The sequence below is a fragment of the Electrona antarctica genome (assembly GCF_951216825.1).
Source record: "Electrona antarctica genome assembly, chromosome: 5".
Lineage (NCBI taxonomy): Eukaryota > Metazoa > Chordata > Actinopteri > Myctophiformes > Myctophidae > Electrona > Electrona antarctica.
In genome coordinates this window covers 59,914,089-59,933,883 of record NC_136810.1, presented here as the reverse complement: position 1 = coordinate 59,933,883, position 19,795 = coordinate 59,914,089, and the positions used below count along the sequence as shown (strand labels likewise).

The 19,795-nt window shown below is 43.6% G+C and overlaps 1 protein-coding gene across 1 annotated transcript; it reads right to left on the bottom strand.

Annotated features, from left to right (window-relative positions):
- Positions 1 to 810: 810 nt before the first annotated feature.
- Positions 811 to 16,037, bottom strand: best1 (bestrophin 1; the record flags this gene model as incomplete). Its single annotated transcript, XM_079502424.1, has 12 exons — positions 811 to 1,072; positions 1,331 to 1,858; positions 2,131 to 2,484; positions 2,793 to 2,944; positions 3,758 to 3,838; positions 7,678 to 7,763; positions 8,343 to 8,409; positions 11,253 to 11,330; positions 13,010 to 13,164; positions 13,312 to 13,545; positions 13,676 to 13,770; positions 15,886 to 16,037. 12 exons carry the CDS (start codon positions 16,035 to 16,037, stop codon positions 811 to 813), a joined length of 2,244 nt encoding a protein of 747 aa, XP_079358550.1.
- Between the last annotated feature and the right edge of the window lie 3,758 nt (positions 16,038 to 19,795).

The window sequence follows — 19,795 nt, the reverse complement described above, 5'->3', positions numbered from 1 at the left end:
GTGTATACTGTATCATTGTACATATATTCTACTGTTAGACGGATGTTAGGTCCTTCATTTACTTGTGATCCTACATGACTATTTCTATAATTTGAAGTATTGCTATGTGTTATTGCTTACTGTAAATCGCTCTGGAATAACGGGGAAAAAAAAGATCTGACAAATGCCTACATTGTAATTGTTGTAATAATGTTCTATGTTATCATACTTTAAATATCACAAATATCATAATGTTGTATTTTATCATAGGCTACATAACAGTTTGTTTGAAGATGGCAGGCTGAATGAACAGAGAATGGCAATGTATTCTACCTTTGAGTACGGGTTATTTTATTCTATCTATGAGGGCGGATTCTGCCAATGGATTTCAATGGGAATGGAGTGCTTTGCTGCAATTTGTGGATTTCAAAAAATAAATAAAAATAAAAATGATAATAAATAATACAAGGTTAGAGGGTCTGCGAGCGGGGGGGAAACGGAAGTCAAAGTGACTGAAAATGACCAATTCCGGCTGGCACATTAACTACCCTCCACACGGTGGCAGTTAACTTGTTTTTAACAGTGAGAAGAGCATGGACAGAGTGGCACTGGCCGATGACGTATCAGCAACAACGTGGCTACGTAACAGGTGACGTTGTGTGAAATACGAGTGAAACAGGAGGCTGGCCAGACTGAGTGGCAGAGTCACAAGACAAATCACGGAACGCAGCGAATCAGGCTGGAAACCCGGCTACCAAGCGGGGCCGCCCATACCACAGGTCTGCTGAACACTAGATGTAAATAGGTCTGGGTAAAACAGAAACATCATGTTCAGTCATGCTGCCGTCCTCCGTCAGATCGCGTGTTGTTCCCATTGTCCCCCAAAAGAGCCACGCCCAGCAGGTCCCCCTCAGCCAGTGAGATTCCAGAATCGTTGGGGGAGTGTTGCTGCTGCAGGTTGGCCGCTAGCGGCGACGACGGCCCTGTGTTCGTGTTGTTGACCCCGTTGCTTGTTGCTCGTTCTGCGCTGTTGCCGATCGAGTTGCCGATCAAGTTGCTGATGGAGTTGCTGTTGCAGAGAGCGGCCACCGAGCTGCCGGAGACCACAACAGAATCAGAATCAGCATTAGTGTCGCATCACAGCTTTACAAGTAAAAAGAAGTGGGTGAAATTTGTCTTTGTGGATAGTTGCCATCATGTCATTTTCCCAAGAAAACAAGGAAAGGAACGAAGAGAGGGGGAGGGGGAGGGGGTTAGGATCAAGGCAGGAAGATAAAGGGTTTCAGATACATTTAGTAGCTTGTTTCACACACAAACAGCACAGCTGTTGGGTTTCTCCTATCTTATTTACACTGTGTTGATGCTGCTGGTGCTGGTGGTATTACTGGGATTACTGGTATGGCCGGGGTTGCCCGGAGCTGCCATCGCCGTATTACGAGAGGGAATACTGAAGGAGAAATTTGTCTCCGCCGCTCCGCACGGCAGCCCCCGGGCGCTCAGCGGTCCGAGGGGGGCGACGGGCGACGGCACGGGGTCCAGGGTGAGGCGCGAGGGCCCTCCGGGGGGCCGGCGGGACAGCAGGCCGTTGCCCCCCCCAGCCCCCGGTCGCGACAGCAGGGACCCGACGGGGCAGAGCTCCGTGACCGCTGGCTCGGGAAAGGAGAAGGAGAAGGCCTCGCCTTCCGACCCGCTCAGCCACGGGAACGCGGAGCACGGGGGAGGGGGAATGTTGTGGTGGTAATCCGGGGCGGGCAGTGGGGGTCCGGGGGGGTCCCAGTCGCCGCCCCCCTGGCGGGGCAGCGGCTGCCTGGCGGGGCGGTGGCGCGGCAGAGTGGGCGGCAGAGTGGGCGGCACGCAGTGGATGGGCGTCTGTGGGCAGCTGGAAGACATTGAGGCAAAACGTTTACTGATATACTGTAGGCCCTATACATTAGAGTTGTCCCGATATGATCACGTGATCGGAAAGTCAGGACATTAGACTGGATATTGTCTGTGATTTTGGATATTGTACGATTGTGATATGGCGATAAAGTGTTCTATAAAATATTTTAAAAAAAAACAGGAAGAGGACGGCTGGACTTTCGCGTCAAGCTGTTGACGTGAAAGTCTGGTTGCACACAGACAGACAGACAGACAGACAGACAGACAGACCTGTAGAAGCCGGGTCTGTCGTACATGGGCATGGAGGAGAAGGCAAAGTCCGGGTCGGTTTCGCTGCCTCCTCCTCCTCCTCCTACCCCGGCGGCCTGTAGGTGGTGCTGTGGGACCTGTCCGGGTGGCGGCGCAGGGTGCAGATACATGAAGCGGCTGGAGGGCGCAGCGGGCCGGCGACGCAGCAGCGAGACCCGCGAGGCGCGAGGGAAACTGGGAGACTGCAGCACCCCGACCCCACTCAGGAGACGACCCAGACCTCCTAGCAGCGGCGTGGTGGAGTAGCTGGCCTCCTCGTTCTCCTTGATCTGCTCCAGCTGGTTGCTTTGGAACTCCATCTCCTCCTTGGGGACACTGCATGGTGGACACCATGGTGTTAACTATTTAGACCTGAGGACGATTCTATACAAATGCAGTTTTCTGAAAAACCTACATGTTTCTATGTCAGTGGTGCTCAAATATATTCATGTCAAGGACCCCCAAAAATATATGTAATTGGCCGCCGACCCCCATCTGAAATTATGTTGTTCCAGAGATGCCCCCAGAAGCAAAGATTTGAGTTAAAACCTCCTTAAGTAGGACTAGTTAAGTGCCAAAGTTTTCTCTTTGCGATAACATGTGGTGCCGCTGCGTTGCAGCGACCCCACACTAATTATAATAACCTTATATCCAGAGCAGAGCCCATGTAGGAAGGTTTTCGGTGCTCCGCGCTGGCTGCAGTGTATGGAGGCTGAGGCTCTGCTTCATTCCAATACTTGTCTCTCTCCACCAGGGGGAGACTGTCGTACATCTCATCCACGCACAGCAAGGACACCTGGGAGCACAGGACAAAATTATTAGCACACAGCAATAGTCTCACGTAGCCAGACAACTATTCCACAATCTCCGAGTGCTACATAGAGTCTGGAACTACACCTCCCGAAAACAGAGTAAGGAAGCTGCCATTTCGGTTCACGGAAATATATTTGTAAAATATATTTACCTTTCATGTTTTTATTTCAATTTCTGCTAAGCAACAAGCTATATATGTTTATTATTTATATTTATATTAGGATAAATTTGTGCGACTGTAAAGACGAAACGGAAGTGGGGAAGATGCTTCACTTCCGCTTTATCGCTTAGTCATGATAGAGCTTCCGTTGCTCCAGACTGAAGCGTTTGAACACTGTAGGTGCTGCACACTTACTAAAGAGCCGCGGACGTTTCTTTTCCGGGTTTTTAGACAGCTGGTGGATGGAAAAGAAGCTCCACCCACGCTGCAGGTTGCCACGTCGGCCAGATTCCCGGAAAAGCTTGCCCCAGCGGCAACCTGCTGCGTGTGTAGAGCTTCTTTTCCATCCACCAGCTGTCTAAAAAGCCGGAAAGACGTCGGGAGTCAGCTTCCTTTGGCCGCGCCTGTCGGCTCAAGTGTGCCCATGCTGTGTGAGAGCCAACAGTCTAATGAGACACTAACACAGCAAGGACACCTAGCAGCACAGGAAACAATGATTACCACACCATGACCCTAACCCTAACCCGGTGACCATAAGAAAGTGTAGAGATATAGACTATATAGAGATAGCCATAACTTGCTAAATTATTTTCCTCTAATGCAGGTGTTGGACATTATTTGGTTTCCAGTACAAACCTGTAAATTGCGGTCGACCAGCCAGTTGGTTTCAAAGTCATCGTCATCTTCTCCGAAAGGGTTAATAAGCTGTTCTGCTACCTGACAACACGAAGAGAAGATTAATCATGTGGCCAAATTTGACTGATTTTTTCAAATTTTCATGTCATATGAAAGCAGGGAATCATAGCTTCAAATTGACATATTGGTTGTTCAGTTTGACCCACCAGTTTTGGAGATATTATATGGCTAATAGAGTAATGTCTTGCAGAAAACAGTGAGTTGAGAAAACAGGCTTGAAAGGTTCTGTGGACTCTAACATTACAACCTACAGTAGCTACATGTTTAAGCATTTATTTCATATTACATGTCGATTTCAGCTCTAATATAATTTATTTCAGATGTGCTCTAGTATGTGAAGAGTCTGCCTGTGCTATTAACTAATTTCGGATAAAATATAAATAAATTCAGTTTTTCTCCTCTGGTGAAAAGCTGGAGATGGAACAATGGCAGACTCTCAGTCAATTCTGGTCACATATGTAAATCATAAATAGTTGTTTTGCATTCTTTCATTCAACCTTTTTCACATGGTGAAAAAGTTATTATTTTATGTATTATTATTAGTTATTATTATATTATTATATTGTTATATTATTAAAATTAATATAATATTAATATAATATATATTAATATAATATAATATAATATTATATTATAGTCATATTATTATATTATTAGTTATTATTTTAGTCTTTAAAATAATAATGCTCGTTAGAAGATACACCGTTTAGTTTTAGTCTTAGTTTTAAATATTCAGGTATAATTAGAAAGGTCTTCAAACAAGCATTATTATTTTAAAGACTAAAACTAAACAGTGTTTTCTTCTAATGAGCATTAGTGAGGACCAATTATATGGAGATGAGTTTGACATGGTCCTTTAAATGAACACCAAACTGATAAAAAAAACCTAAAATGAATTGGTATTTAAAAACTATAACTCTGCTTCCTTCACGTGCACTTCTTCAGTCATGTGACCAGGTGTGTGACTAGTTGTGTGGTGGTCCACTTTGAGTACAGAAAGCAGCGAGAAAGGATTTCTATCAGAAAGATGTCTCCTTTCCTTAGAGGCTTTCTATCAGAAAGATGTCTCCTTTCCTAAGAGGCTTTCTATCAGAAAGATGTCTCCTTTCCTTAGAGGCTTTCTATCAGAATCATGTCATATGAAAGCAGGATTTTGAATCATAGCTTCAAATTGACATATTGGTTGTTCAGTTTGACCCACCAGTTTTGGAGATATTATATGGCTAATAGAGTAATGTCTTGCAGAAAACAGTGAGTTGAGAAAACAGGCTTGAAAGGTTCTGTGGACTCTAACATTACAACCTACAGTAGCTACATGTTTAAGCATTTATTTCATATTACATGTCGATTCAGCTCTAATATAATTTATTTCAGATGTGCTCTAGTATGTGAAGAGTCTGCCTGTGCTATTAACTCATTTCGGATAAAATATAAATAAATTCAGTTTTTCTCCTCTGGTGAAAAGCTGGAGATGGAACAATGGCAGACTCTCAGTCAATTCTGGTCACATATGTAAATCATAAATAGTTGTTTTGCATTCTTTCATTCAACCTTTTTCACATGGTGAAAAAGTTATTATTTTATGTATTATTATTAGTTATTATTATATTATTATATTATTATATTATTATATTATTAATATAATATTAATATAATATATATTAATATAATATTATATTATATTATATTGTAGTCATATTATTATATTATTAGTTATTATTTTAGTCTTTAAAATAATAATGCTCGTTAGAAGATACACTGTTTAGTTTTAGTCTTAGTTTTAAATATTCAGGTATAATTAGAAAGGTCTTCAAACAAGCATTATTATTTTAAAGACTAAAACTAAACAGTGTTTTCTTCTAATGAGCATTAGTGAGGACCAATTATATGGAGATGAGTTTGACATGGTCCTTTAAATGAACACCAAACTGATAAAAAAAAACTAAAATTAATTGGTATTTAAAAACTATAACTCTGCTTCCTTCACGTGCACTTCTTCAGTCATGTGACCAGGTGTGTGACTAGTTGTGTGGTGGTCCACTTTGAGTACAGAAAGCAGCGAGAAAGGATTTCTATCAGAAAGATGTCTCCTTTCCTTAGAGGCTTTCTATCAGAAAGATGTCTCCTTTCCTAAGAGGCTTTCTATCAGAAAGATGTCTCCTTTCCTTAGAGGCTTTCTATAAGAAAGATGTCTCCTTTCCTTAGAGGCTTTCTATCAGAAAGATGTATCCTTTCCTTAGAGGCTTTCTATCAGAAAGGTGTGCCCTTTCCTTGTAGGTTTTCTGTCAGAAAAGCTTCCTCTGAGAAATGACATTGACGATTAAACACCTTGGCTTTTCCTCTGTGTTTAATCACCCTGTCGGAGACGTACGGAGGCGTACATTATCCCTCGCGTAGGCTATAGACCAGAGACAGACTGATTCTGCCATCGAGTCACTTTCTATCAGAAACCTTTCTGTCATATAAGAAGGTCCGCCTTGAGGCAGACTTAAGCCAAATTCCAATACCCACAATCTCGGCCACTTGCTCACTCCCACTCGATCACTCGGGGTCATTCCAGCTTGACCCGGAAATGGTTAACGTTCCAATTGTTAAAGTGCTCCATCGAGGAGGCGAGTGGAGTCGAGGAGCCGAGTGGGCTCTCCGAAACTGCATAGAGCGAGCGTACATCAGGTGCAGGCTCGGTGGGGTATGTTGTCTCCTCGCGGTGTACATCACGTGTACATGTTTTTTTCCTTCTCCAGTGACATAAGTCCGCCTCCTCCACATGTGGCACAGAAAACACTGCTTGAAACCCGATACTATGCACCCCCCCACCCGCCCATCCACTAGCTGCCGGCCGCTGCGGCTAGTCGCTGAGTCGGCGACGCTGACCCAACACACACATGCACGCACACACGCACACACATTTTCGCTGAATTAATAGAGCTTCAGAATGATAAAGTAGCCTATCTATAGCCTACACATGTGAAAGTGAAAGGACCACAACAAGCCACTGGCTTTATTGCGTTGTGTGATATAAGCATAATAAAAGTAGGCTATATAAATTAGGCTATATTGTGCTCACCTCAAAAGCTATAGTTAATTTCTCTCTGTGCATGTCTGCTATGAATGACGGTGACAAAAATGTATTTATTTATATGTGGACTGAACTGAACTGAATATGTAAGTCAGAGAGACTACCTATAATTCCTGTTATAGTGTCCGTTATTTGCAAAGACCGTCGGAGGAGGGACTGTCCGAGTAGGGGTGGTGATTTATACGAGCAAAGAGGAACGCGGGCTGCGGGCAGGTCAGAATTCCCGTCACAATCATATAATATAAAAGTGTGCACATCCTGGTGCTTATTCACTATTTCAGGAATAAATAGCCTTGTTGCACATGTTACCAATACATACACATTGGCCTCGGTTACATTCACAAAAATGAATTGTCTATTCTGTAGATTGTACGGCTATGGGTTCGGAGTTCCAGTGATCCAGCTGTGTGACACTGTATTGTTCCACCACTTTTGCTTTGGCAATGTAAACGTATGTTTTCCCATGCCAATAAAGCCCTTTGAATTGAATTGAATTGATTCACGTCATAAGTGATCGCGGAATGTGCCGTCGCTTTGAAATGACAGTGGAGTACATTCCGATTCTAGAGGCAAATCCACTCCACCACTCTGTCCTCGCATCGAATCCTCTCCTCCTCCTCTCCTCCTCGCTGGGGGCGGAGCCGAGGAGCGAGTGGAGGACGCGAGGGGAGTGAGCGAGTGTGAAAGTTGCGGTATTGGAATTTGGCTTTAGGGTTACCGGTATGTGAGCAGTCATGTGATCAGAACATGTGAGCAGTCATGTGAGCAGTCATGTGATCACCTTGAGCCAGCCCACGTAGAAGAAGAACTGCAGCAGGGTGAAGAGCGGGACGTAGAAGTCCACGTCGTGACCCGGGTAACCCTGACCTGAAAAACACACGGAATACCCCTTTAAAACCCTGACTTGAAATACACACGGAATACCCCTTTACAACCCTGCTCTGAAAAACACACAGAATACCCCTTTAACACATTTATACATTTAAAAAGAACCGCTTCACTGCCGGTGTTTTTCACTAACTTTTGAAGAATCACCCGATCGTGAACGTAGCTCCATTGCACGAACGTGTGCCTTAAAATGACGCGATCGAATGTCCTAATGTCGGAAAATATTCCACTATCACCAGTGACGACAAGGAAGAAAAACAGTTCCGCTCGCAGCCTGCCACCATTGTCCAGACCCAGCAGCCCTCAGAAGCCAGTGTCACTTGTTTTTTGTTTATTTATTTATTTATTTTGGTCAAGTGATCCAAACGTTAAAAGTGATCAAAATCGCCCAACAAATGAAATCAATCCATTTAGCAGTAAAAACCCGGGTAACCCTGACCTGAAGACACACGGAATACCCCTTTAACCCTGACCTGAAAACACACGGAATACCCCTTTAACGATGACCTGGAAACACACAGTATACCCCTTTATACAAGAAGAAGAAACAACCCTGACCCGGGTCCAGGAACTGTCGACCAATCAGACACGCCAAGAAGAAACTGTAGACGGCCACCGTCACCACCTGGAAACACCACACACATCGTTATATACATAGACCAGATTATTATTATTATTATTATTATTATTATTATTATTATTATTATTATTATTATTATTATTATTATTATTATTATTATTATTATTATTATTATTATTATTATAGTAACATGTGTGCAGACCAGAGGATATGAACATTAATATTATTATTATAAAGTACATTAACAGTAACTGTTTGTAGACCAGAGGCAGACTGATTGTAGTAGTAGTAGTAGTAGTAGTAGTAGTAGTAGGCTAGTCCTCATTTTTCGACCGTGGTCGAGATCATGGATTTCACAATGCCACGCCAGACTTTCCGGTCCTTCATTGCCATCCCCAGTTCCTGCTTATGTGTCCCTAGAGATTACATCAGGGAGGGTCTGCTTTGAGACAGGATTCCAGAGAAGAAGGGAAGATATAACCTCATTGTCAGCTCTGTAGCAGTGGCCGGCAAACTGTGTTCTTCTGGATCGGACTAGTGAAGAAACACGGGGAAGGTTGCCGTATATTAAATTAGTCGTTGGGTGGCTCTTCCAAGACATATTTTGCGCTCTCATTAGAAGGCGGGTGTAAGTACCATCCAACCATTTATCTAATTTCTTTGAAAGTGTCCATGTCTCAAAGCCATAGTAGAATCAGCTCAACGGTCGTCCTAAATATTTTTACTTTGAACATCTTACTAAGCTGGGATCACCAGATCATGTCATTTCAGGTTGACCAGGCCATACCCTTCCTAGTTTGAAAGTCCTTTTGAGAAGGAGTGTGTTGGTAAGTGTTTTTTTATAATGTGGTTATTGTTGGATTTGCGTATATTTACGTATTCAGTTTTCGTCTCGTTGAGACAAAGAACAACACAGTTGGAGGCATGCTCAAGAGACTGAGGTGGTGTACAGACGAGGACGATTTTGGTGTTTCTCGGGCAAGTAATTAGCCGATCTGCCCTTTTTGTCACACGGAGACGGCGTTTTGGGGGACTTTAATGGCTAATTTTGAAACTACCTTCCAGAGTGGGAAAGTTTGGAGACGCGACTTTCTCGTCTCCGTGTGTATAGCAAATGCCGCCTAATTTGCTGAAACGGTGATGTCATAGTCCCCTCGCCCCTCCAAACTAACCAGTGTTAATGGTTTATTTCACCATAACCACTTACATATAAGTATCACAGCTATTTTATATTTGCACATAATGTCTATAAATCTCTTCTCCAAAAATAGCCGATCTGCAGCCCGCACGCACGCAAACAGTTGCTGAGATTGAGCAGGCATGCACGAGAGAGGAGTTGTGTGTGAGGAGCTGATCACAGATAGAGGGAAAGTGTTATATTTGGCCTATTATTTATGCTATATATTATTGACCGCGTCTGTGTCAGTCTCACAGTCACAGAGAGAGAGAGAGAGAGAGAGATGCTGCATGTTAAAAAATAGGCAATGATTAGTGCTGTGCTGCCAGCAGGTGGAAGGAATCAATCTAAACAAGCAATTATCTGACATTCAGAGGTGTTGCGCACCAGCGAATATATATATTTCAATCTCCAAAGTCAAACTCATAAATTCGCAATGTACCATGCCGCTCCTCGTTGTGAGCTGTGTATGATGATCTGAGCGAGAGAAGGGGTGCGCACGCTCTCTCTCTCTCTCTCTCTCTCTCTCTCTCACACTCTCTCTCTCTCTCTCTCTCACTTACTTTGTGCTTGCTGCTGTTTTCAGAAGAATTAATCCAAGGTTTGTCATATATTATGGTTTAGTAGGCATACACTTTAGCTGGTCAGTCAGTGTGTGCAGACTCAGAGAGAGAAGCAGCACTGCTCTGCTCATTAAATTGATATGACCTAGATATGTCATATGCGCATCTGATCAAGATAATTAGTTATTTGGCAACACCTGTGTGAAATACCAACGCTTTCATATAGCCTACTTTTAGTATAAGCTTTTTCTTTTTTTTGGTGGCCATCTACAGGCTGTAGATGTGTACTGCATCTTTATCTTGAAAACGGAGCAGTTTACCGGTCTTGTGTGTACAGCAAACATAATTAACATAACCGCAATGTAGACGCAGTAAAGTTTTATATCGTTCACAAACTTAGGCGGGGAACAGCCCGCGACGTCCTCGTGTACCCAGCCTCTGAAGGAGAGTCTGAGCGTATTCCAATGATTGACTGATAAGCGCGATGTCATCAGCAAAGTCAGTGTCGGTTAGGTATTTAGCAGAATGACGAGAGCTTTTCCTAGGGTTTAGTTGGTAGCCTTTATCATTGATAGTATCAACTGACATACGAAGAACATAATCAACAACAATAATAAATAGAAACAGGGCAAGTGTGTCGCTTTCGAGTATGCCAGCAAGGATGGGGAATGATGGTGTTTCTCCGTCAGGAGTAAGGATGGTCGCTGAGGTATTTGTATCAAAAGCCTTTGAGAAATCAACAAAGACTAGTGCGAGATTGATGTTGCATAGCTGTGATTCCTCAATAATCCTACGTAAGCATAGGATTTGACTCAAAGTGGATCTACCATGTCTAAATCCGTTTTGGTTGTTTTGGAGTAGAGGCTCAACGAAGGGGATAAGACGTTTAAGGATGAGTTTGTTGTAATGTTTTGCAGCAATTTCCATAGTAGTAGTATTAGTAGTAGTAGTAGTAGTAGTAGTAGTAGCAGTAGTAGCAGCAGTAGTAGTAGTAGTAGTAGTAGTAGTAGTAGTAGTAGTAGTAGTAGCAGTAGTAGCAGCAGTAGTAGTAGTAGTAGTAGTAGTAGTAGCAGTAGTAGCAGCAGTAGTAGTAGTAGTAGGAGTAGTAGTAGTAGTAGTGGTAGTAGTATAAACTAAAGTACAGTAACCTGTGTGTAGACCAGAGGCAGACTGATCCAGTCATAACTGTAGAGCTTCATGCACTTTGTCCTCAAACTGTTCAGTTCCTGAGGAGACAGAATCACAAGCTGTTCAGTTCCTGAAGAGACGTAATCACAAACTGTCTAGTTCCTGAAGAGACAGAATCACAAACTGTCTAGTTCCTGAAGAGACAGAGAGAGACAAACTGTTAGAGAGGGAGACAAACTGTTCAGTTCCTGAAGAGACAGAGAGACAAACTGTTCAGTTCCTGAAGAGAAGAGACAGAAAGACAAACTGTTCAGTTCCTGAAGAGACAGAATCACAAACTGTTCAGTTCCTGAAGAGACAGAATCACAAACTGTTCAGTTCCTGAAGAGACAGAGAGACAAACTGTTCAGTTCCTGAAGAGAAGAGACAGAAAGACAAACTGTTTAGTTCCTGAAGAGAAGAGACAGAATCACAAACTGTTCAGTTCCTGAAGAGACAGAGAGACAAACTGTTCAGTTCCTGAAGAGACAGAATCACAAACTGTTCAGTTCCTGAAGAGACAGAGAGACAAACTGTCCAGTTCATGAAGAGAAGTGACAGAAAGACAAACTGTTCCGTTCCTGAAGAGACAGACAGACAAACTGTTCAGCTCCTGAAGAGAAGAGACAGAAAGACAAACTCTTCAGTTCCTGAAGAGACGGAGAGACAAACTGCTCAGTTTCTGAAGAGAAGAGACAGAAAGAGATCCTGAACATAGAGACAGAGACCACGACAGCGACCTCGGACGCCTCCGTGTTTCCTACTCGCAGCCAGTCGGCTGCAGGCGAGCCTGCTGGCTCAATTGCATTCAACTAAGTAAGTAACCTACTGGTGCTTATCGGTTGATTTCCATAGGAATCCGATAAGATGCGTTCGCCCAGGCTTTTCTTTTTCTTTTGAAAACAAACCGCCTGCGGTCCCCGAGGCTGCCGCCATCTTACCGTCAGAATGGAGGACAGTGTTGTTACAGTGCTCTTACCGTCATAATAGAGCATAGCAGTGGACGTGGTTTTCTGGACCCACTGAAAAATCTGCCATTCATTTTAGGATTTAGAGAATCAAGCCACCCAGGATTCCCGTGAATCATGACCATAATACCTTTGATTCTGTGAAAAAAATGTTAAATGACAAACGCTAAACCAAGGGTATTTATTAAATGTAGTATATCATATAATTTAAATTATTCAATTCAATTCAAAAAATAAATCTCACAGAATCAAAGGATGTATGGTCATGATTCACTAGGATCCTGGATGGCTTGATTCTAGGCTTAGAATAATTGATCCCCTCCTATGTCCAGCTTTTAGTGTGTGTGCAAACACAAACTCTGTCCTACACAAACATTACATGCCATTGACATTGAATGGACAATTTCCAGCGTTTGTGTAGACTGTAATTCTGATTGGCCGGAATGAGATGATGTATGATTATGTACGATGATAAGAGTGCCCCTGACTTCACACGGGTGTGATTTGTTTTTGTTGTAAATCTCTATGGGAAAAAACATGAATTGGAGAGTTTTCAGTGGGTCCAGAATACCACGCCCACTTGCTCTGCTCTATTGACGACAGTGTTGTTACCATAGATATAGGAAAGGCTACATGGCTCACCCGTGTCTATGGCGCATGTATTTTTTAAATAACCATAACTTGCTCAAACTTGCTCAATTTCCAAACGGTTTGGTTAGCGCCAATCGTAACCGAGGCTCTGCAAAAAAGGTAGTCGCGTTGTCTTATACCGTCAGAATGGAGGACAGTGCCACGTCGTTGTTGATTCGCCCTTCCGTCCGGGCTCTCAGAGCCAGGTTGACGAACCACATGCAGGGAACCCAGAACTTGTTGTGAGGAGAGGGCAAGGCTTCCAGATGACTCAGCTCCTCATTGGTCATCAGCCCTGAGTGACACACACACACCAACCAATCAGAACTCTTCCTCATTGGTCATTAGATCTGAGTGACACACGCACGCACGCACGCACGCACGCACACACACACACACACACGCATTCGCACACACACACACACCGCCAGCCTGCACGTACCGGCCTGCACCAGGTGCTCCACCGTGGGGAACCTCTTATAGACGGCCGTGCTGACCGAGCGGTAGATCAGGACTCCGGACAGGTTGGCGTAGCGCATCAACGTGCGTCGCGTCAGACGTGCACTCTCGTCGGCGCCGCGCACGTGACCCCCCACCAGCACGGCCAGCCGGTCAGGCCACGGGACGCTCTCGAACTGACCCCACCACCTGGACACCACCAAGGTCACGTAGAAACCTGGAAACAATATGGTCATATTTTCACAATTAAAAAACACACACACATATATATATATATATATATATATATATATATATATATATACACACACACACACATGGTGATGCATTATGACATCATAACTCACCCAGAATGAAGGACACAGGAATCAGTTCTCCATAATGGTTGCAGTAGAGAGAGAGCTTCTCAAAACATCTCTTCTGATCATCAGCCAACACAAACCTACAACGCACGCACGCACGCACACATCATCACCATCATCATTATCATCATCATCACCACAAACCTACAACACAAACACATCCTACACAGTCCCTTCAATTCAATTTACATTCCATTCAATTGTGTTAGTTAGAACAGTGCCCGTGGCCTGGGCTATGGCTCAGCGGTCCAGGCACTTTGGCCGGTATAGTCCGAATCTGTCAGTGTGCCGCGAGCTCGACTCCCCATCCCGACGGCCTTAATTACTGCATGTCACTCCCCCATCTCTCTCCCCCATTTCCTGTCAGCCTACTGTCTGTCTCTCGATAAAAAATATAAAATAAAGGTGAAAGCTGCAGAAAAGAAATCTTAAAAAAAAAAAGAACAGTGCCCGTTGGTCACCGGCCTACTCGGGAACGATGCAGACATAGGGAACACATGCCCCGCCCTGTTATGCAATAGCCGTTATACCCGTTGTCAGGATGTGTGGAAGACTGCACACTGAAGTGGACTGACAAACTAATCAAATGGCAGGTGTGGGGAACTTGCTGAATACCCATGTATCTGACCGACTCAAGGCCGGGCACTGCACTCCCTGTGGTGTTGTGGAACTCGTGTGACGGATTTGAAGTCGGTTGGGGCGAACGATTCTCGGGTTAGGACTACAGACGTACACATACATGCAGTACATACGTACAGAGATTCGGTGGATTTATTGTAAGATAGTGCCAAATCAGAGACATGCGGATCCCTTGACACTTCAAAACCGCTCTCAAAGTGCACCTACGGACGGCCGCAATTTGAAACTGGCCCCCTTTTTCCCTTTTTACATCCTTTAGATGATGATTTTTCAAGCGTAGCATTAGTTCATTGCGGCACAGAGGGCAGATGGTTTATATGTATGTACATGGTTCCCCCTCATTCATTCCCCCTATCTATACTGCTTCTTTAAATCCGCTGCCTCTCTAGGCCACGCCCTCATTCCCACAGTGCAATTCAGGCGGCTACTTAAGCAGCCTCAGCTCACTTCTCTTTCTCTATGCTGAGCCGTCAAGCAGCTCGTGCGGTGTTGCGTGAAAACTTCCCCCACCTCGGGGGCCTCCTCCCTGTAGTTCTTAGTCCAGGGGTTATGGGATATTATTGTATTGTTTGTGATTGTGTTGAATCATGTATTGTGTTTCATTATGTTGAATCATGTGTTGATGTGTCATTACTGTGTATTGTTCATGGATTATTGTATATTTGGCTCTGCTCTGGGGGGTTGTTGATATCAGAGCTGTGTCTTCCTGCACAAATAATCGGAGATATCAAATGTGATATCAGACCTGTGTCTCGGTATGCAGATCATCTGATATCACATGAGCAGAGCCACACCGCCATACTAACATGCAATAGCTTTGCAATAAATGGTCTATGGTCAATCTGAGCCGAAGTGTCTCAATGAACTTGTTTTTTGGCTATATTGAAGTGTATATTTGTATGTCTCTAAATATTATGATGAATTGAACAAGGTGGACCGGACCCTTTTGTAAACAAGTGCAGTGCTTTATTGGGTTCATAACGGTTTTGAGTACTGCAAACTATTAATAAATACTTCAATCAATCAATCAAAATAATTTAATATAATTTAATTCTACTATAAATGCGCCACGTCTCAGTGTGTCTGCGTGTGTGTGTGTGTGTGTGTGTATGGTTGTAATGCACGTAACTCGAGAACCGTTTGCCCCACCGGCTTTACATTCCACACACACATTCCACACCCCCGCAGGGAGTGCAGTGCCAGGTATCGAGTCGGTCGGACCCACGGTTCTCCAGAATCACCACAAAAGGCTCTGGTCAGGCTCTGCCAGTGGGCCTAATCAGCCTAAATCCCCTCACCTGTGCAATTTCCAGCCTCTGCCTCAGCCAATTGATTGCCTGGCAACCCCACACCTGCACATTGATTACTTAACCACTCCACATTTCACAGTCAGTTTGCACTCTTCAGAGTGACACAGGCAGACTGGCAGATACAGAGATCTCCATGTGGGACACAGCCACACAGTTAAAACGGGTGCTATGACAAGGGGTATTATTAGGTTCCCAAGTTGCATCGCTCTCAAGTAGGGCACGTAAGGTCTAGTATAATAGAATTACCTGTAGAAGACTCCTAACAGGTAGTACAAAGAGATGAAGATGATCAGCTCTCTGTAGAGCAGCTTGTAGACGCTTCCCTTCCAGCGCAGCAGGAGGCGGAAGAACGTCCCCAGACCGGCGTCGGCCACCTGCCGAGAGTACGTCACCGTCATGACCTCTGACCTTACCGCCGCTCTGCTCTGTTACCTGTGTCAGCACACAGTTCACCTCTGTCACTGGATAGTTGTCACCACAGAGTTCTGCTGCTATATCACAAGAACATTATTCCACTCTGTCAGCAGATAGTTTGTCCACTCTGTCACCAGAGAGTTTGCCCACTCTGTCACCAGAGATTTCGTCCACACACAAAGTGAGTTCTGTGCTGTGGTGGATGTTCTCTGAGTGCAGAGTTTCCTCGTCAACCTCCTGATCACATGTCTGAAATGGAAACATTAATGTGGTCAATAGTGCCATCTCCCTTTAGAGAACATGTCTTAAATAGAAACATTAATGTGGTCAATAGTTCCATCTCCCTTTAGAGAACCTCTAGGGGACCAAATCCAAATCCACCACCGCCATCAACACTCTATGGCCCTCATTTATCAATCGAGTGTAAAATCTGCCCCAAATTCGAGTGTAGGATTCGTAGTACACCCACGTCGGGTCGGCATTTACAAAGTGATCGCAGACAGCTGTTTCTTCCTTAATTTCGTTCCGACGTTAATAAATGTGACGGCTGAAATCTATCTGGCACGCCCTATGAAATCAAGCCTCGCCCTCGTTTTTGCGACATGAACAACTGCAGTACGACCTTGGAAACCATAGTTACATGACGAAAAAAGTCACCCCCCTCTCATACACACACAGACGCACGCACACGCAACTTGCAAGTCCAACTGGTTTGTTGTAGCCTATCTTAAATAAATAAAGAACGAACACCTGTATGAATTAAATAAAGCTGTAGCTGTAGTACTGTCTGTTTCTCCTCTCACCTCGCTTGCCTTGCTGCCCACACACACACACGCACATACGGGCCATGGCCCAGTCAGTTTAGAGCTGGCCCAACTTTAAGCCTTGTGCATGCAAATTTCTGGTTAGTAAACCACAGCATGCAAGCCGCCTTTGTTTTAAAATGGTTCCCCAAACCGTTCACAGTTCACACTTCACTATCGGCCGGGGATGCGCCCCCCCCCCCCCCATGCTAATTTGCCCAGTCAATCATTTGATCCACGCTACGCGCCTGCCGTGTGTTGTTAGTTGTAGCCTATATTAAATTATTAAAGTATTTATTCATTTAATATGGCCTACAACAATATATTACTGAACGAAAATCTGAACCTGCATGTGAACAATTAATTAAATAACAAATAGGCGCACACACACGCTGCTGTTTTCCTCCTCTCCTCTCCTGTCTGTCTCTATCACTGTGGTCCGTTCATGACACCGCGACCATGCACGTTTATGACAATCTATTTAGATTACCTCGCTAGTCGCAGTAGTCGGTGCAGTGGCTGGGCTGTCAACTGACAATTATATAAATGTGCAGCCTAAACCAGCCTCATGTGGCACACTGGCACTGGTGGGCTGGCAGCCTGGCTGGGTGGTTTAGCCTATACCTAACTCCGATGCGGTCAGCGGTCCCCAATTTTGCGCTGGCACGCCGGCACGGCACATTTTGGCATTCGAGCGACACGTCGGGTTTATCCTTAAAACGACGAGATGTAACTCGAGAAAGACATGGCTGTAGATTGCACTATAGCCTACCCGTTTGTTGGTAGACTTGACTATAGCAGCATGCACTGCAAATGCCTCTCGATCCAGTTAACTATTCCAGGAGGGGGGGGGGGGGGGGGGCACCGGCATGCGCTCATGCAAAACACTGTTTAAATGGCTTAAGCATCTAAACTTCCAACATTGTTTTAATTGCGCGATTTTAACTGCTTGTAAAGTTGGTAATCTCCTACCAATTTCATATGACACAGACACATCGTTGATGTAGGCCTATTCCTTTTTTCCTTTTCTTTTTATTTTTTTACATGTAGCCCATAGGCCTACATACATACTACATACATATACTTTTATATTAACATTTTAGGAGTGAATACATATGTTTCGATGCCTGTGACAGCCTCTCAGCTGGTCAAACAATGCTGCTCCGCTGTTCTACGACAGAAAAACAGGTGAGGACAAAGCGTACGACAGCTCCCGACCAGACGTGAGTTTTGTCTTGGCACAAGATCATTTTCAATCTTTGGCGCAAATCGTAAATGCCGAAAATTGCGGTAATTTCGGCGTACACCCATATTTTGGCGTATGCACGGTTGATAAATGAGGGCCTATATCACTGGTTCCCAAAGACAGCTGACATACCTTCAGAACATATGTGGACGGCCCAAATAATGTCACTATTACCACTGGAGAGACTTAAATATGAAACACAAAATAAGGCAGATGTATTCGTAGAGGTACTGTATGGACCCCCTTTTTGGATTATATCGAAGAGCACAGTTGATTCTGTGTAAGACGGACCCCACCTTCACCTGCACACATGCATTTCACAACCCTGTACCACTTGGAAAAAAATATTATTATTTTTCTTTTCTCATGTAACTTTTATTTTCTTTGTTTTCATTGTGGTTTTGATATACATTGTTGTTGGTTGCTTTATATGTACACTGTCTTGTAAGTCTGTTGTGTTGTCCTTGTGTCTATGTCAAAAAAGAGAAAACCCTCAAAATTAATGATGATAAAAAAAAGATACAATTCCAACATTTTTCTAAATAATTTCATGAATAAAATAAAATAAAAATCGAATAATTTGAATGAATAAATAAATAAATAATGTAGTGAAAATATCAGATTCACGAGCTTGCAACGCGGAGCAAAGCGGCACGTTTTGATCTTGCATATTTGCTGTTTTCACTAGTTTGATCCCCAGCCAAACATCTCCACTGTATTTCTGCTGTTTTCACTAGTTTGGTCCCGGCCAAACTGTGCAGGAGCCTCGTCCTAAATGGTGCACTTGGTTCACCTTAGTTTTTTAAAAAGAACATTTAGTCTGGAGACAGTCTTTTACTAAGCTTTTGAAGCGAGATAAACAAGCTATTTTTCAGAGCAGCAGCTCAAGGTCTTTACTTCTTAGATATGGAGAGAAACGTTGTATTGCTACAGTAATCTTTCAGGCATGCCAAACACCTGGCCATGTTATTTACTCTCAGCATTCTTCAGGTGGAGGTAGAGCAGAGAATACATTCTCTATTGGCTCTATAGTCTATGTGGGACACAGTCAGATATTGTAAATGATACATGAACATAATTTGACGGTCCAGTTATTGTCACTGGCACGATACTTCTTGCTGAGGGTGTGTGAGTCTCCTTATAATTATAACGAATAATGAAAACATCACTATACTACTTCTCAGTTCTCACTGAGGATGTGATTTCTCCTTGTAACTATAATGTTATACCGTCTAGTAAACATATCACACATACTGTAAACATTATCCTTATATACCTGTCTACTTATCATAATAGGAGACTAACACCCAAGAAGAAGAAGAAGAAGAAGAAGAAGAAAGTTTTGAAAAAAAATGTTTCAACATGAAAACGATTCAATCAAGTAATTGTGATTAGGCGATACAGTTGTCCTGCCATTGGCAATTCAGTAGATTGTCAGTGCATCGTCAGAAACAGAACAATTCAGTAGATTGTCTGTGCATTGTCAGCAACAGAAAAGATCAGTAGATTGTCAGTGCATTGTCAGAAACAGAACAATTCAGTAGATTGTCAGTGCATTGTCAGAAACAGAACAGTTCAGCAGATTGGCAGTGCATTGTCAGAAACAGAACAGTTCAGCAGATTGGCAGTGCATTGTCAGAAACAGAACAGTTCAGCAGATTGGCAGTGCATTGTCAGAAACAGAACAGTTCAG